A 19,491-nucleotide genomic window follows, 5' to 3' on the forward strand; every position below is an offset into this window, starting at 1 on the left:
TGATGGTTTGGTTTTTAAATCTTTTATTTTAGTTGACGGCTAAACATTGAGAATTACAGGGAAGCAAAGGGGCTTTGTATGGGTTTGATAGATGGCTGTTGACTCAAGATATTTTTGTTGCTGGTTAGAAATATTACATTTGAAAACAACGTCAGGTGGCAGACCATGAAGAAGGCGGACCACTGAATTACACTGCATGCATGAGATTTTTGTCTCAGTCGTCGTACGCATTCGTTTTTTTAATAAAAAATAAAACTCAATGAAAGTATTTGCACCGACTTTGTGTGTGCTGCGTTGCAATCGTCGCTATTGGAAGCTTTGCACAGAGGTTCCATTTTTGACGGAGGACACAGTAAAAATGCAGAAAAATATCAAGTAAAATGGAAACTACATCCATTTTACTTATTGTATTCATTTCAACATGAACAAGATTCAAGTGAGCGAACATTGGGAAGTTTGATCCGCAAATGTCGGGGTGAATCCCCATAAAAATATTGATAAACTGAACAAAAGAAAAACAATAAATTAAGTGTATAAGAAGATCAATGCTGGTGTATTAAATAAACAAGTCTCTACCTAGACAGTCAGGGTGAACAAACATGCATCCACTTATACACACACAAAACCCCAAGTGCAAACACACAAATTCAACCCATTATCCAAATAGACGCAATAAAAGACCATAACCTAAACCAAATTCCGATATTCCAAAAAAACGATAAACGACCTTCAAGTCCCAACCAATCAAAGTTCAAGAAGGGATACCTTGATTCTGCATTCTCTCCCTCCAAGAATACAATCCAGACTAGACCCATTTAATTTCAAGTTTTTTTTAGTTTTCCAGATAAATAGGTTACATTTTATAATGTTGTTTAATTTGTGGTTGAAACTATATCTTGTTATATGGCGCTATAACGCCCGAATCTGCAAGATCTCGTGGCTCCTTGTGGATCCTGATATCCGTCTGAGAAGCACTGTATCGCAAGCGCCACCTGTAGGCATTGATGGACAGCCGTAAAGGAGCAAATACAGGTCAGAACGGAGGCGGAACAAATATGCATCCGGTGTAATTCAGGGTCATCAAAAGATGTTACTGAACCCGACGTCACCTGATGAATCAAATGAATTTTATTTCATTTCTAACACGATGAGCTATTGAGAAAATAAATGAAAAGTTGGTAGCAAAATGCAAATGATTAATAGGAATAGTTTTGTAATTAACCGTTTTAGGACTTCAAATTACACTCAGAAGACCAAGAATGGAATGTGTCTTCATCATATTAAAAGAAACCTTCCATTTGGCGAGTAATAAATTGTAAATAAAATGATCAGATTTAATTTCACATCTATTAAATGGTAACAAGGCACTTAAAAGGTACAACTGATAATATACACCCGTGCAAACTCACGCAAACACATCAAAGTACATCATGTCCAGAGAGAATGAAAGAGGAGAGTTGTTTGCTGTGCAGATGAAAGTTAAAGAAAAGCCGCTTTTCATTGTCAGCCTGTCCCCATTGTCGGGTTTGGGTTGCAATACTCCCTCACAACCCTCCCATCTGCTCAGACAATGCATAAACTGAAGTTGCTCAACACCAAGTATCAAGATCATAATAGCAGACCTTGTTTTGAAGCAAAGCCATTGAGGAACCTGAGCCTTAAAACTCAAGAGGGACAGTTGGGAGGTGGAGAATATAAGAGCATCGTGTGAAGGATTAGTTGTTGTTTTTTTGCTCAGACAAAAGAACAGATATAGATCAAAGGAGAGGTCAACACAAGTCAGAAAACTTCATAGACGGGACCGACTGGTAAAAGAAGACAGTTGGGGCGAAGACTCCGACTGCTGGGCTTAATGACTTCCTATGACATAAACCGAGGTCAATTAGCGTGAAAATGACCTGGTTTTCAACTGGAGTCATGTTTACAGAATGGAATGGCAAACAGAAACAGAGTGATTGCCATGGCGACCATAACACAATTTGATTCAACAGGTTTTTGGCACTCAGATCTGACGTTGTTTTCTGTGTCGCAGTGGAAGGTTGTTTTTCATTGATTACAGTAAGAAACCACAGTGGAGTCTGGAGCATGGTCTTTTTCATCGCGAATTGGGGCCAGTGAGTAGTGCCGTCAGCAATGGGTTTTTTTTTTTTTTTCCACCAACACTATTTAAACAGTTTCTTGAAAGAAACACACCAGTGAAAATTGAAATACAAAGAATGAATGTTGTTGTTTACTACTGTACAACTCAAGCTTAGCCTTGTAAACAGCAATCAAACATACTTCTTTAAAAAGTAATGTTCCAAATACAAGGATGTGTGTTTGAAACTAAAGAGATTAATAAGATTGAAATTCCGTGACACATGTCTGATGTCAAAGGATAAAAACGTGCTAACAAACCGTTTTGTCAACCGTGATGTTGTCAACGCAAAGGTACGTTTGATGAAATGATGGTGTGAGGTTGTTTTGTTGTAAGCACTAGTTTAGGGAAACGAGCTGGCCTCTTAAAGGTGACATGGACCAACTGCCGGCCACCAGTGACGTTACCGAGTCCTCATAAGCGGGTCCCAAACTGAGAAACAAAATATTCATTTAGCAAAAACACTGCAAAAAGAAGTACGGTATGTTAGCCTGAAGCGCTATTCCATGGCCGGTGGACGTTGTCCAGACCTTTTTGTTTCTGGTTAGTACACCATAGACTCAAAGTTACGCAGCGTTACGTTATAATGGTTTGCCCACCGCTTTGCCTTCAGAAAAGTGACTAAGAAGTAAGGAATTCAATGAAAGATGGAAAAGCAGACAAACTGTATTGACTGTACAGAATAGAAGACTTTTAGTTATTCCATCACTAAATGTTTCATAATTACAAGAAAAAAAGTGAGCAGAGTCAATACCGAGCCAAAGTTATGTTCTATACTGCATTTAGTCCCATTATGTTTGGATTGTATCCCGTTAAAGAAATTAATTTTTAGTTTATGGTGTAAATATATTTGCCAAATTGCTCATTGAAATGGTAAAACATAGTTTCAACATGTTCTTTTGTGGAAATGTAAAATGTATTAAAAAAAAAAAGGGATATGAACAGAGAAAACCCACTTGATAAACGGATGAAAGAAAATTTAAAACGTTTCAACAATAGTTCCATGCACAACTGATTAAAAAGGTTTCGTTGCCATGCTCCTGTCTGTTTTTGATGGTGCTTCCTAGAAATGCCAAGCACAGTACGTGCAGGCACAGAGGAAATCTAGAAATTTGATGGTGTTCCCTTCATGCTAAGAGGAAATACTAAAAGAACAAAAGGGCTTGGGAACAATTACACAGACAAATAAATACCGAGGTACTTGTGGGTAGAAAAAGATTGCAGAGCAAATACTGCACAGGTGCATTAACAAGAGTTGCTTTCGGAGAAATTGGTTTTGGACCTTTTCTAAAGTGTTCAAGGAAAGCACAATAAACAGCAGAGCCCTGCGTGGAAGAGACGATCAGAAGGAAATTCAGTGATAACGCAATTGAGGTACAAGAAAAAACAGACAAGCGTGTTAACTTGCAGGTGTTGCTCAGACAAAGGCAACTATTGTTTTGTAGTCCTGAGAATGTGAGCATTACTATTTCTCATTAACAGCTGCTCAACTTTCCCCACATTAACACCACCTACTCAAAAGAGTCATAGCTCCGAGAGCTTTCACTGTCGTGAGTCAGGCTCGTCGACAACAGAGGAGTGGGAGTGATTTGGTTTTGTGTCACCGTCTGTCCTCTTACTACTTTCTACAATGTCCAAAGGTGACGTGCAAGATAACAAAGAACAAACTGTGATGACGAATCATTTGATTCAGTCACAAGTTTTGGCGATTAAGTGTCAAGTCCAATGTTCCCACGCAAGACTGCAAGGTCAGAATGGAAGAAGGTAAAGGTGAAAGTCAAAACTACTAAATTATCTTCAGTGGGCTCTGAATGAACATAAAACCTTGATTCTTGAAGTTAAGGCCCCAATATAAAAACCTTGAAAAGTCCTAAGACTTAGATTAAGGTGAATTGTTAACTGTTATTGAATAAGGATTACATACTGACACATCTAGGCTCTATAATGGATGGCAAAACTAAATAAAATGACAGGGAAAATAAATGTTATTTATAGCTTTAGTCTTTCTCAAAAACATACACATATGCAACTTCAATTTTTCAGTCTCGTCTTAATCGTGCTGATTGTCTGTATGAAGGCAAGTTGGGACTATGAGAACTGATGCTAATGAATCCGTTAACCAACAGATAAGACCTCAAGTATCTGTACAATGGAGGTAGATTAAGTAGGTAGTTTGATTTGCATTGTATTTTAACCAATTCCAAATAAATCTAGAGCTTAATGAACACATAAGAAGCCCAAAAGAGATGATTCTGTATTATTTAAGCATTATTCCATTTAAAAATGAGAGCAATGCTAAAAGTGAATGGAAAGGACGGTGGCATTGAAGAGGACTTGAGTTAACAGATCATTAAACTGAGACCTGGCTGTTGTCCAGACACAGAAGCCAGTGAAAACAGCCATTGGATTTGTGTACAAGAGGTGATACAAGTGCTAATGCGGTCACATAATTGAAGATGCTGGAACATAATTAATAAAGATTATTGACCCGGCAAATTTTAAGATGCCCAAACACATGAACTTTGTAGAGCCACACACACCCAATTACATAAGCCCCCTAGAAGTTTGGCAGACGAGAGACAAGATTCATTGTGGGAGGCCAGGCACCTGGATGAACAGATCCAAGTCTAAACCCCACAAGGGACACATGGATGATCTTAAACTTTAATTTCTCTCTCAAGTGTGGCCTACGAGTTACTCTTTGCCTCTGGACGTCAACTCACCTCTCTCACCTCCTGCTTGCATATGTATTCAAAACCACGACTTGAGATGGATTGTTTACAGTCAAGATGGTGCTTGTTAATTCAAATTAAACTAATAACATGTTATTTTTAGTTACTTTTTCTTTATTAGAATAAGGCAACATATTTAATAAAAAAAACGTTTTTGGATCAGATAATAAGACCAGTAAAAATAAACTATTTGATGAAGAGTTAAATACAACGACCCTCCTATCTCACTGCTGCTTAAAAAAATCTGAACATTATTGCAGAGTATTACAATGACCGCGGTCTTAGTGCATGTGATCATCAAGGTTGTTCCGCCACCTAGTGGTCATGACTACAAGTACATTTGTGAGCGTGCAGTACACAGGTATTTACATTTTTTTACATCCTCATTTTAGAAGGAATTGCATAAATGTGTAAACCGTAAGATATCAATAATAAACTTGGGATGGAAAAAAACGATACCACAATGGTATTACTGGTTGCCGTATTGATGTTATCTATGTGAAAAGATGAACTTGCAGAGCTTAAGGTCAAGTAGATTCAACAGATATTGTGCTTCCAGTTTTTCTTTATACATTTCTAATTCCATGGTTGAAAAGTAATAAGAAATAAAAAAAAAAAACACTTGAGAACAACTCTAAAGACACAAGATACTTACCAGATCAAATAATAAAATAGTGTAGCCCTGGAAAAATAAATGTTTAAAACAAATTTTAGTGAGAAGTTAGACTTACTCTAAAGGGATACGGAATTGAACAGTGTCTGGAGGCTGCACCACTCCCGGTCGCACCAATGTCATGAACCAGTTTGGTCTGAAGATCCGTAACTGTGGGTTACCAATTTGGTAAAAAGGAAATCTGTGGAGAGAGCAAGAAGAAATAAATGTAAAGTAAACCTTCAGATACAATACAATGGCCTTCTTGGAAAGAATGGGTGTTTTAACTTGACCCACTAAAGACAACAATAGGAAAAATGTGTGAAGCAATGCAAAAATAAAGATAGATCTTGTGAAAATATATAAGGTAGACTAGTAAATATATAAATACAGTATGAGGTGTCATGATCTTCACGTCAACTCCAGCATTGTTTTTAGCTTAGCATGCTAACCGTTACGCCTACACAGCTAACAGTCATTTTAGGATTGTATCATCGAAACTGAAATACATTTTTACACAGAAAAACGTGCATTTGAAAGACTATTTACACCTTAGAGCAAAGCAAGCTCTAATTCCAGTCAACAATTTGACTGAAACATGCTAAATGTCGATGACGATGCTAGCAAACGCAACAACGAAAATAAACATGGACTTAAAAAGAGTAAACGTTTCGCTAACAAGTAGTTGTAACCTAGTACAAGTCCAGGGATTACCCACATTAGTCTCGGCGACGGCATCGTTGTTAGGTTTATAAAATAAACGTGAATGTTGTGTAGTCCTTTCAAGGTTGTCAAATGCCACACGTGTGGTGTTGTTACGCCTCCACTTCCTGTAGTCTCTCCGCCGCGCATGCGCAATGTCGTGTCCTTGGGAGAAGTCGGGCTTGTAAAGTGACATTGACATGACATCTATCTAGTTTTATAATAGTATTGCTTCAAATATTTACCTTAAAAATGTATACAAAATTATGTTCATGAGTAACTTATAAGGCTGTTTGGATCCACAATGTTTATAGTTAGATCGTTTTGCTTTTAATGACATAATAAATAAATAAAATATAATGTTTCGATTTTATGAGATAAAGTAAAATGTAGTTCACCACACTGTAAATATTTATCTTTTTTCACATTTGTGGTGCATCTTTTTAAAAACTTAAACACAGCTTTTCACTTAAAGACGGTGGACTTAACTGTTTATGAATACATACGTTGTTTTTTTTATTTTACGCCCCTATATATTTTATATCTCTATTAATATATCAATATAATAAATTATATGTACTTGTAGTGTATTAAAAGTATACTAATTTGATTCTTCTTCCGACTTATTTGAAACATTTTAAGTTTACAGACGTATACTTTCAAAAATCAAAAGTCAGAAAACTTTCATTGCCATGTTTGTAAACACAACACTGGAATTTCTTGTGGTGGCATTAGAGAATATAAAATGAATTAATACAATAATAGAATATTTGGTTCTGATCTACTAACTAAAGGAAACCTGGCATAATGTCTTCACTGAGAGTGCCATCTAGTGGCCCTTTTCAAACAAAGCCACTGCATCATGATACAGCATTAAGCAGCTTATGCTGTATCACGAAGCATCATCAACCCATCACTACTACTAGTCTGAGTCAAAAATATACTTAAGGTATAGTCAAAGTACACTATTCTCTAAACTACCAATGCACTAGGTATAGAATTCTAGTACGTATTTTGTTTTTTTGAAGTGTACTTCAATGAAGAATGATGGTAACTCATTGGTAAACTAACGGTGAATTGCACTACATTAAACAGAATAATGCGGTAAGTTTCCCGGGCGTAAGCTCTGACCACTACGCCAACACATGTCACCTGGACATTCAGGTGTACACAGGATGTACACAACATAGTTTTGTCACGATAGATGCACCAAGCATCAAAGGCAAGACAGTCAAAGTGTTTGTGCTGATATGCGGATTTGGTTCTGTTGGTCGTCCATCACTTTGCAACACAAAACACTTCAAAGTGTGTATCTAACAATAACAATTAAAGTCGTTTTTTTTTGTCATCCATCTTCCACTCCCATAATCCTTCTGGATCACCACAATAATACAGTTGCCCAAAGAAAAATGTAGTATGCTGTACTTGAAGTACATTTCATAAACTTTACTTGAGTACAAGTAAGTAAGTAATTTGTATTTATATAGCACTTTTCAAGATAGTATTATTCTGTGTGCTATTTTGAATTAGAATTTCAGTATAAAAACAAGTATACTCAGTACACTTTAATATACTTCTTTTTGCTAATGTTGTTAGACATACAATTATTTTTTAATTCTAACCTCTGAGACCATTTCTAGGGTAACCTACGTTATATCATTTCCTAAGATACATTTTGTAGAGACCATGAAGAGGCAGGAGAGGGAGATGTCGTCCCACTCAGGTTCAGGCTGCGTCTACTCAAGCGTGACCTTACACACGGCTATGATTTGACAGACTTAAGCCCCTCTGAGTGGCAATATGACACCCTGGCTCAGCTGGTTCAGCCCTGGCAGGAAATGGACCACACTGACACTAAAGCCGACATTATGCCAGAGAGGGAAGTTTCCATCAGATGAGATATCCTGTGTGTGTGTGTGTGTGTGTGTGTGTGTGTGTGTGTGTGTGTGTGTGTGTGTGTGTGTGTGTGTGTGTGTGTGTGTGTGTGTGTGTGTGTGTGTGTGTGTGTGTGTGTGTGTGTGTGTGTGTGCCCTGCCATTTGGCACAAGCAGTTTGTCAAGCAACAAAATGTGTTTTCGTCCCGCTTGCATCGATGACATGACAGAGTGATGTCATCGATTGTTTATCGCTTTTTGAATTTGAAAAAGTAAAACTATGCTGGAAGCATATTTACAAAGGTGATAACATCATGATTGTCATCAACCCTTGTGTTATCTTGGGGTCCATGTGACCTGAAGGCCTGTAAATAAATATGTTTGTGGGATCCTTTGTGTTGTCAGGCCACCGGGTCACCTTGACCCTGCGATAACACAAGTGGTGATGGTCTGATGAGACTTCATGAAGCAGTGTCACTATGTTCAGAGTCCACTAGATGGTGGTCTCTGCACTATTTCCCTTTGTTTTGAACAACTGTTCTAATCTAAACAACATGACACTGTTTCATGAAGCTTCATCAGACCATCACTAAACGCAAGGGTTAAGAACGTCCTAGATGAACCATATTGTCTAATATAAATGGAAATCTTGCTTTCATTGTACAAAAAATATGAAGCTAAACTTCACATGAGAACACAATTAAAACATAAAAGAAAAATGCTAAGACTTAAAAAAGGTTATTTAGAAAATATGGAAAATGTCCTCTAGAAGAAATGCGATAATTGTATAATTGTCGCAGGAACTTCGTTTAAAAAAAGGTTAATTAATAAAAAAAAATTGCCAGAATATATATACAGCATATATATGTATACATATACAGTAAAAGGCATACTATTCTCTATACTACATACTGTATGTAGTATAAACCTAAAAAGTAAAGTATAAACCTCTAGTTTTGCATGTATACTTTAATAAACAACGTTGAATTTCACTCCATTTAAAATCTATGTAAGTTTGATTATTTTTACTGGATATTTTTTATTCTTAAAATATTTATATATATTTTAAATGATAAATCATATTTGTTTTAATGCTGAAAACTATTTCATTAGTATAGTCCCAGTTAGCCTGACATGACCTGGTCAGAGTGAGTGCACCATGGATTGCATACATAACTAACATGTGTAAGCTAAAAACAACACGGCGGCTAAAAGCTAATACAACACTTGCATCCATAAAAACATCCTTTGCTCCTGCGTGGTTCCATTAATAACCTGAACCTTATGGATTCTGGTGGCCCCTCTCTGTCCCCTTGTCTGAACCGGTCAGTGCAGTAGCAGCATTTGTCACCTCGGTCAAGATGTTTGACAGAGCATCAGCGGGTGCAGGCCAGGCCGGGTCTAGAGGGAGTGAACGGATCCAGCAACTTGAACCACTCTTCACTTAACGACAAGCCGCTCTCACAATGTCCAACTCAGCCATTTATAGCTCCGATTCAAGCCTGCTTGTGCAAATACAACCCGATGGACAACAACTTGCTACTGACTTGATTCAGGATTTGTTTTGTTCATTCATGTTCAATGTATTGTTATCCTACTGTCATCTGTGGCTGTCTGGTGGTGGCGTCAGGACTGCAGACTGTTTGTGTAGAAAATATAGAAAATAATTTTAGATTTCAATCGACTGGTATTCTCCGGATCTGAATTCAATCAGAATGAGGCTATTTCAAACTTGTCTATATCCCAAGTAAGACCCAGATCTGATGGTTAGATTATGTTCATTTTGATCCTTTAATATCAAAAGTCATATCATCACATCCAAGAGCAAATCAACCACTTTATGATGTCTCTACTAGAGCAGTGTTCGCTCCTATAAAGACCCCGGCATGAAAAACATTAAGCCTGTGGGTCACATGATTTTGTTCCAATCGGAGAGTGACATCATTTCACGTACATTTATAAGTAAGTAAGTCATTTTTATTTGTATAGCGCTTTTCCAGACCAGGGTCACAAAGCGCTTAAACAATCAAAACAATACTCAATAAAGTATATACTTTAAAGGGCAATAACAAGCCATTGTCATACATTTCCGCTTATACCATACATACAACAATGCACTGCAACAGTCCAAGCTCAGGTTACACAAACTAATTGAACAGTACACTACAATTCCTTAATGAATCACTTCATTAAATTTTAAATCAATGGGTCTCATCTGTCGGCATCTGACGTCTGACTGTCATTGAGCTTCCACGCGATCCCACCAATGACAAGACTAATATGACTTCGATGTTGTCGGCACATCACACCGTCATCCTGAAAGAATGGGTAACGGTATTCACATAGTATGCTGGTGATCCGTGATACTCCATCTATTTTCCTTTGTTATCTCTGGGTCAAGGTGACCAAAAAGCCCGAAAACAAATGTATTTGTGGTATCCCTTGTGTGTCTCTGGGTCAAGACGAACGGCCTCCAAGGGTTAAGCTAATGGGCCAACACTTGCCTTCATTTTAAGGGGTTCCCAATTACATGTTTGGAAGGGGCCAAAAATCACAAAAAAAAATGCCACTTTAATAAAGGGTGACTATATGTTCTCTTCAAAATCTTTGAGTTTGTGTAGCGAGCACAAGAAACCATGACTAGAGGTAGAAAGACTTTTAGGGCCAATATCGCTACTTAAAAACACAGAACAGCTGGTCCTAGGAAGAACTCTTTAACTTTAAACAATACGCTTATAGGCGTTATTTATATTTTTCCATTGACTATGATAAAATAACAAAATTGAGTTAACTTAACGGCGAAATATATTTGTTACTTTAGAAAATCAGTTGCACAAATAGTGCAGTGACAGCCATCTAGTGGACTCTGAAAATAATGACACTGCTTCATGAAGCTTCATCGGACCATCACTACCAAGAACTCACACAAACACCAAAGAAACATACAAACTCCACACCAAAATGATGCCGTTTAACTTAAGCTGGAAGCAAACCTGCAACTTTCTTGCTCTTAGGCAGTAGCGCAAACCACTCCACCACCGTCATTTTATGGGTTTTTGTTGCATTTAATATTGATTTAATATAATGTTCTGCAATATAAATTATATAGGAAAAAAAAAATCTATTTAATAAATTGATGTACATTATCTTAATGGTATCTGTAAATTGATTTTCACAGATAAATACTATTAAAAGTCTAAATAAACAAAGTCAAACGGTTGCCAAACCTTTCTTAAAAAGGCTAAGATAATAGTTGTTTGTGGGTCAATGAGGTGATTCTTTGTTAACCGTTGACCCCGACACAACATAAACCATTACTTCTGCGGCCCACACCTAATTAAACCCTCACCCCCCTTTTGCCATCAACACGGGGCGTGTGCAGCGAGGCAGTGGCCAGTTCAGGTCAGATTCCTCTGTTTCTTCTTGCCCCGTGTTCACACTCTAAGAGGGAGTGAATGCCACACAGCAGTCCGTCGTCTATTTATATCAGCAATGGATGGACTTTTTTTTTTCTTTGTTGGGGGGGGCATGGGGGGGGGGGGATCTGGAAGGTGTGTAAATTCAGACCCTCCCCCCTGGATGTTCCGTTGATGTCACAAGTGCGACCTCTGACCCAGGATCCTGGCTGCCGCGTTGAACTTGAATTTCAGCAGTTCCAGTGTAAGCGTGCGTTATCCGGTGACCCGGCTGCTGCCAGAGTTATGTGGAGGATCGGGTGTAAGTGCGGCAGCGGTCTGACCCGCATAAACAAGGACAGGGAGGCAACTCATCCCCAAAGTATTCCATCCCGGCGCTCCCGCAGCACGAAGCTACAAACATAGCGACATTGTTAAAGTCAAGTTTCGTGTACAATAAAGGTGCCGGGGATGCCGTGGAGTCCGATCGACATGAGTGTGAGTGTGAGAAGCAAAGTGTCGGGAGTGTGTCGCCGCGAGACCTCGTTGACATCACAGCTTCTCGCACAATAGATGTTGACAGTCGATGGCTGCAACTTTTTCCCCCCCGATCACACCTCCGGCGGCTCCCCTTGGAGGGTTCATAAACAACATTCTCGCCCTCGGGTGTCTTATGAGACGCAGACTGAAGCTCTTTTAAAACATCAACGACCATATTGGACCGCACGCTTTGAGAAATTTCGGGTTCCTCTGAGACTATAATTATTGTAGACCAACTCAGGAAGGAAGTCCATCTATTAGAATTTGCTAAAGCTTGTTATGTTTACTGTAAAAACCTAGGTTGTTGAGCAGCTGTTCTTCTTGGATTTCATTGAACCTTTAACAAGCAACAGAAACTTAAAGAGCCTGCAGAGAGTGCAAAAAGTAACGTGTGGATTTAAGTTTGTCTTAAATAGATGTTGGACTCTATTGTATCATCAGTATGTGTCTGTTTGTACAAAACTCTTTTTTTCATTTAGATATTTACATTAGAAAATGTTCTTAAGCCCCGCCCACTGAAAACACTGGTGCTGTGTCTCAAATCGCATACTACTCTTAGTATGCTAGAAGTTAGTATGCATCAGTTTAGTGTACGTACTAACTAGTACGCAAATTCTCCACAGATAGTATGTCTCAAATCAAACACTGCTGTTACACACTAACCAGAAATCACATGACAGCTTCTTCTTCTACTTCTATTTAATGATGTTTCAACCAGCTGTTTGAACGCTATCGCCGACACCTGCTGGCAACATGTTTTGCAACTTTGGAAAAAGAAATAAAGAAAAAATATGAGAATCTAAATAATCGCGAGATATTTAAGCTGGTATCAGCAGCGAAGACGTGTTTATCTTCCTACTGCTGCGGAAAATGCACCTGTAAGTATATGCATATATATGCATTTATATGTGACGTAACTTCCGTTTAAAACGTCACTAAGATGGCGGCTGTTTAGTGTGTTTAGTGTCCATCGAACCATGCTCAGTTTTATGGGCGTGTTAGTACGCCAATTTAGTGTGCATGGCGCACTAAATTTCGCATACTAAGAATTGAGACGCACTAACGCACTAACGCACTAAAAATACTAACTTTTAGTACGCTAGTATGCGATTTCTGACACAGCATTGCTGTTTCTGGAGATCTTGTTTACGATAACTACACCCACTCTGCTGTGATTGGTCAAACATCAAGGTTAGTCACGGCCCGTCATCAATCTCGTAAGTCTGCACCTCCAAGGGACTCGTTGTATAAACAAAGCGTGGCGTGTTTACAACTGGCTAGAGGAGTGAAAATTATTTCACCATATTATTACGCCATAATGGACTCCACTCTCGTAACATCTCGTTCGCCGAGATTTCAGACGGGGGAGAACTTTATAAAGTAATAAGTTCAAAATATCATCATGATGAGGGACTTACTGCATCTTGGAGATGAAAACTTGAAACATTTGAAACATGCAAATGTTGAAGAGTGAACAAAGTTGGGTTTTAACATTATTTTCCCTTTAAAAATATAATTTTATTATAAAAGAAAATGGAAATTATTTTCAAGTATACTTACTGGAAAAAATTCAAATTGTGCCTTAATGATTGTTTGTCTTTGTATGCGCTCTGAGACTGGGGATTTCGGGGCTCCCCCGCCTCTTGCCCTGAGTAGCTGGCTTCCTTCCTGTGTAACCTTGATAAGGGAATAAGCAGTAGATAAATATATGATAAAGGATGCTTATGTTATTCAAACAAAACCTAAATAAGGGGTATTCTATCTCAACGTGGACCCTAGACACAATCAAAAAATCAATATTTCAGAATGTGGGCAGTAAACCTATTGTTAAGAAGTTGTTCTGATGTCATGAAACACGTACAGGTGTTTCTTATATTTTTTAATTTTATTAGTTTCAATCTCATCTTGTCCTATAGATCAGTTTAAATAAAGCTATACAACACTTGGAAACACTTTTGTTTCGTACACATCATGCACATACAATCATATAATCTTTAACTAAAATCAAAGACTTTAAAAACACTTTTCATGTGATCAAAAAAGGCTTTTTTTAAAATTATTTTTGTAAAAGATCAGAAAGAAATTGATATTATGTATTCCCCTATATATGCATTAATATTTCACTCAAGAGAATAATAGTCAAATATACATATATTTGTATTTTATTTAATTATTAATAATGCTACATAATTCTGTATTTATCGATGTCCTTGGATCATGTATGCATGTCATGTGAACACTGTAATGTCAAATGTACATTATGTATTTCATGGGGTGGTATGTAAAACTGTGGAGTGAGCATAACCATTTTTTTTTTTAAACATAGATGTACATAAATAAAGGTAAACGACCTCCCTGGCTTCCATAAATACATATGCAGTGGTAGAAAAAAACAACACGAGAGGCCCCCCAAGGGTTAATATAAGAAGTATCGGTTAGGAAAGAGCATCAAATGCATAATAAAATGTATGTAATTTCTGACCAGGCATGTTTTGTTTGTGTTTTTCTTCTTTTTTTTGTGTTTTTTTTTTGTTTTAGTTCTTTTTTATCTTTTCTGTTAATTATACAAGTATGTATATTTACATCTTTTCATTTTTTTTATGAATATACAGTATATGTTTGAATGTGTGTGTGGATATATATATATATATATATATATATATATATATATATATATATATATATATATATATATACTTTTATTTTTACAGCGGCAAAAAATGTTATTTCCCTTCTTCTGATGGACATTTTCTTCTTTCATATTTATATATTTTTTTATTTTCTTCTGTGTATCATTCCATTTACACTGTTGAGCTGTACTGGTTGTTTTATGTAAAGAAAATCAATAAACAAATATTTTAAAAAATAAATAAATATGAGAATTTCTACATTTCATGTAGATTTTTATTTCATTATCCAAATAGACTTGATTAATTTTCATCTCGGGGGAATTTTTTCTCAATGTTCTTCACAACTTATACCCGAGATGAAAGCCCTCCTGCAGTGACTCCTCTCACAAGAATCAGAACCAAACGCCCATCCACGGACACTTTTACGCACGGAGGGTGCAGCGAGAGAGGGGGAAAAAAAAAGAAAAGAAAAAAAAACCCGGATCGAAAGGGGGTTCCCTCCTTCTTTCATCCGTGGCCCCCAGTGTGTACCTTTTTTTTTTTCATTTGAAGAAACGCTCCTGCGTTACGTCAGAAAGTGCAGGGCAAGCAAAGCGGCGTCTTAGGAGCTATTCGCAGTCAGTGCTGCCAAACCGGGCTCCGGGGCTGCTGCGCACACGCTCCACTGCAGCCGATGCACATTGCAAAATCCAATTTTTTTTTTTTTAAAAACACAACAGCAGTGCGTGGTAAGTCCCTTGTTCATTCATGCTGCTTTTATTTCCACGCTCTCTTCACATGACAAGTCTCCCAAAAACGTTTGTCCCTCAGGCAGGATGAGGCAACAGAGGTTTTTGGCGCATATAGATTTTTTTTAGTTGCTTTTTGCGCGTGTTGGTTTGATTCTTTTTTTTGCTGATTTTTTAAGAAGAAAAAAAAAGATGCCCCACGCTCGAAATAGGAACCCCAGCCCCATCCCGGAGGTAACGTGGGACACGGGCTTGAAGGAGATGAACGAGACGTGGAAAGGCGCGATCGCTTGCCTCGGCGTGGCCATCTTCTTCGTCATGACCATCGGGATCATCTACTGGCAAGTGGTGGACCAGCCCAACAAGAACTGGATCCTCAGGGGCACGTTCAGCGGACTGATCTGGGAGAGGAGGACCCACTCGCTGGTGGTCCAGACGCTGGCCGAGGACAAGACCTACGTGGAGATCGACGTGGGGAACGTGGGGAACCCCGACCTGGAGGTGCCGTTCGTGAGGAACCTGTGCTGGCTGAACAAGACCGAGTTCTGCTACACGTGGGACTCCGTGGCCGAGGTGAAGATCTCGCTGGAGGTGGACGAGGACCAGGAGACCGAGTGCTACAGCATGACCTGGACCCCGGTGCACTGTCACGTGGAGCTGACGGTGAGAACTTCTCACTCTTCTTTTCAAAAACAATTTTAATTTTAGCACATTTTACACACATGCATGTGTTTCCAAATACGCTTTAAATGATTTGCTTTATATTTCGATTAAATTTGGGCAATAAAAATACTTCTTTTTTTACCCACATTGTACTATTAGAGCTTAAAAATAAAAATAACATTTTATCATCCAGCACTACAAGGACACGTTCATCTTGCTTGATTCAAGATTGTTTGATATCGAATTGCTCTGTTGACTTAAAATTAGAAACAGGTGTAAATAAAGTAACCTCATCCATCATATGTGAGGATGCATAAGGGATGTTGAGAGTATGAAAATATATAGAATATAAAGTATTCTTTCATTGATTAAGAATGATTGACATCTTAGGGAATTCTCTCAGAAGCATAATAATAATTGGTGACTTTTTTGTTTTTACATTCAGAGTCAAATGTAAATTATAAAGGAAAGATATATGTTTTTATATGGAATTTCAAAATAAATAAAATGTTTTTTTTATGTATGAATTAATGACTAAACATGAGGATAGGTTCATGTTAATTTACATCTATTCTTTTTTCAAATTCATCTTTAAGATCATTTTCATCAGAATAGATGGGATGAGAATCATGTTATTAAAATCTAAAATGTATACATTTCCAAGTGTTAAACTTTCATATGAACCCATTGGTCAGAATGTGGAATTGTAAGAGTGTACATTATACTTAAATAAATATTAATTGATAATCACTGGCTACATTTTTACTTACAATTATTTCCAGCATAATGAGTAAAACGTCTCTTGTTTTGTTGTTGTTCAATATGAATTCTTAATAACTTGGCATTACAGACATACTTTTCTTTTCTTAATAATATTGATACATCTTTACATTAATTTTCCTTCTTCCATCCAATTCTTAAGATTAATTCTTAAAGCTTAACTTCAAATGGGACATTTTGTTTCTAAATATAATTAAATATCTGCTCGTTCATTTAAACCTTTTATAAACTTCTTAACCTATTCAGTGAATCTTTCTACTTCCCCTTTTTTTTTGCCCATATTTTTTTCCTGCATGTTCTCCCGCACGCAGAACCTTCTGCACCTTCTCCCCGTTGAAATTATCAAAGGCATCTTAATGCGTCGGGACGTTCGAAGAGGTTAATCCGTCCGTGCATTGCTGTCCACTCACGTGTTTGCGACAGACCTCACTCAGAAAATCAGCTCAAGCTTATTTTCTTCTCTCTTCCAAAAAAAACGAACAAAACAGCCCTCTTGTCTGAGTCTCAGGTGACCAGCTAAACCTCCAGTTTGAAAAAAAACATTCACAAGTTGGATTTTGCAATAAACAAAAGACTTAAAAGATTAATTTCTTTTTTGAAATGTGTGTTTTTTTCTTTTTTTTTTAGTCGGGGTTCAATCAGGCAAGTGTTTGACACTCAAGTTTCAATGTCCTCAATTTCTTTTATACACTGTTATTAAACCACAAAAGTATGACATGAAACACACCCGTGTATATTGTAAAATGCCAGTGAGTGAATTATATTATAATTTTTCAGATAAATTAAAAAGGTTAATAATATATAAAAATCTGTTTCTGGTTAGTAAGGTTACTGTCCATACAAGTTTTTACAAAACTTTACTCAGCAATTCCCCCAATGATGGAAGATTAAAGGAATATTAATCAATAATAACACAAAGTACGCAGAGATATTTTGTCACTAAAATCTCATGGATGTTGACTTGTTTAGATTTTTATGTCTGTATTCTTTGTTAAGCCAAGTGTCTCCATCGTTTTACCAACTATGAACAAGACAATGAGCAGCAGAAAGAAGTCGTTCAAGTGAACGTCAAAACCTTCAAAACTTTTCTAAATCCAGATAGAACTACAGGAGACAAACAAATACAATGGGATGGAAGTTCGATGTGTTAATTCCTGAACAATATATTTTTTAAGCTACTTAAAAAATGTATATTAGTATAGCTTTATAAATAAAATTAAAATAGTTTGCTCACTTGATTTAGGTTTAGACACCAGATTGTTTTGAATTCATACTTTTTAAATTACAGTAAAAATATCCTGGAAATTATCAGACAATAACAATAACAATTAGATTTGAAGTTTAACAAATAATAGCAAAAGGTTAATGAGAATGACTATAACAATCGCAACAACAAGTGTTACTCTAAATATCTATAATAAATATTGAATAAACAGCAACAAAAAAAATCAAATGTAGTCATTTGCAAAGGCAGTTTCTCATCCAACTTCTACTGAAACAATTCTACATGAACTACATATTTCTAAACTATATTTTAATGCATTTATTTTAAATTAGAACAAATGTTTTAGTTATAGCTGTTTACTTTAACCACAAATGCTTGAGAAAAAAAAGAGAAGGTTGAGTACAAATTTGATTATTTTAGATGCTGGTTCAAGGAGCCATGATGGAAAAAGCTCTGTCACATTTATATATAATACAATTTAGGAAGAACCAATGGCTGGCTCTTAACGGGTCAGAATTTCAGTACTGGTTAGAGGGAATGTCAGTGTTGTGATGGGATAACCAGGGTGGGAAGCCATGTTTCTTATTTTTTGTTGTTTTTAATTCAAAATCTTTACATTTTGCATTCTATTTAATGAGTTAACACAAAGCCATATAATGTATGAGTTTAAAAATGAGTCAGATGATATATGGCTTTAATTGTCGTCCCATCAGGACTGCTTCTCCATGAGCAACATATCCTGGTACGGGGGTGCCAACGTCCGCGGACAGACGTGGCCCATCAACCATCAAAACGCCACCATGCAGCCTTTCGTGGTCAGCGATCTGCGGGACAACCCGTCCGGCTACGGCTCTGCACTGGAGCGATACTTCCTGGGCTCGTCAGGTAAAGATTCCGTGTCCGGGTCTCTTTCTTACATGACACGGGCTCAGCTGTTTTCCTTCAGCTGTTTTTCCACAGCTGTCATTGGTGCACAAGAGCATCAGAAATCCGAACCCCTCACGGCGGGGGGTGGCAAAGTGTGTCGTGGACCCCGGGGCGTGAGGAAAGCCCTGAGGATGTTTTCTTATCCCCTCATCTCTGTTTGTTTGTGTTTGAGTGCCTTAAAATGGACTAAACACCTTCAGAACTGGTGTCTCCAAAACAAGGCTCGGACACAAATAGATTGAAATCCAATACTGTCTGAGGCTCGTGACTTGATCAATTTAGAGATTAGACTACAAAGGGATGCGGACCACCTTTAGCATCTTAAATCATCTCTTATGCAGACCGCGGTAATTGCCTTTTGTTTCTATTAAAAGGGCCATTTGGATGAAGGCCTCACTGACTCTTATAACTCACCAAGTTATTTTAGGGGTGTTAGATTTTATCCAGGGGGCAAAAAGTAAGGGCGGGGGGAGGAGAAGGCACAGACCCCTGGCGGATGTGAATGG

At 37.5% G+C, this 19,491-nt stretch overlaps 2 protein-coding genes across 2 annotated transcripts in view; one reads left to right on the forward strand and one right to left on the reverse strand.

The window, feature by feature from the left end:
• Positions 1-6,348, reverse strand: part of mrpl23 (mitochondrial ribosomal protein L23) — a 29,398-nt gene extending 23,050 nt beyond the window's left edge. The window contains exons 1-2 of the mRNA XM_087796697.1: positions 6,240-6,348; positions 5,601-5,723 (exon numbers count right to left, since the gene is read on the reverse strand). Of these exons, the coding sequence (XP_087652823.1) occupies positions 5,601-5,723; positions 6,240-6,259 (143 nt within the window). The 5' untranslated portion in view covers positions 6,260-6,348. The remainder of the gene's footprint in view (positions 1-5,600; positions 5,724-6,239) is intronic.
• Positions 6,349-15,545: 9,197 nt separating this feature from the next.
• LOC148073636 (SITS-binding protein) overlaps positions 15,546-19,491 on the forward strand; it is a 28,998-nt gene continuing 25,052 nt past the window's right edge. The window contains exons 1-2 of the mRNA XM_087797214.1: positions 15,546-16,053; positions 18,772-18,943. Of these exons, the coding sequence (XP_087653340.1) occupies positions 15,583-16,053; positions 18,772-18,943 (643 nt within the window). The 5' untranslated portion in view covers positions 15,546-15,582. The remainder of the gene's footprint in view (positions 16,054-18,771; positions 18,944-19,491) is intronic.

This window comes from Callionymus lyra, chromosome 8 (assembly GCF_982586985.1).
Source record: "Callionymus lyra chromosome 8, fCalLyr1.hap1.1, whole genome shotgun sequence".
Lineage (NCBI taxonomy): Eukaryota > Metazoa > Chordata > Actinopteri > Syngnathiformes > Callionymidae > Callionymus > Callionymus lyra.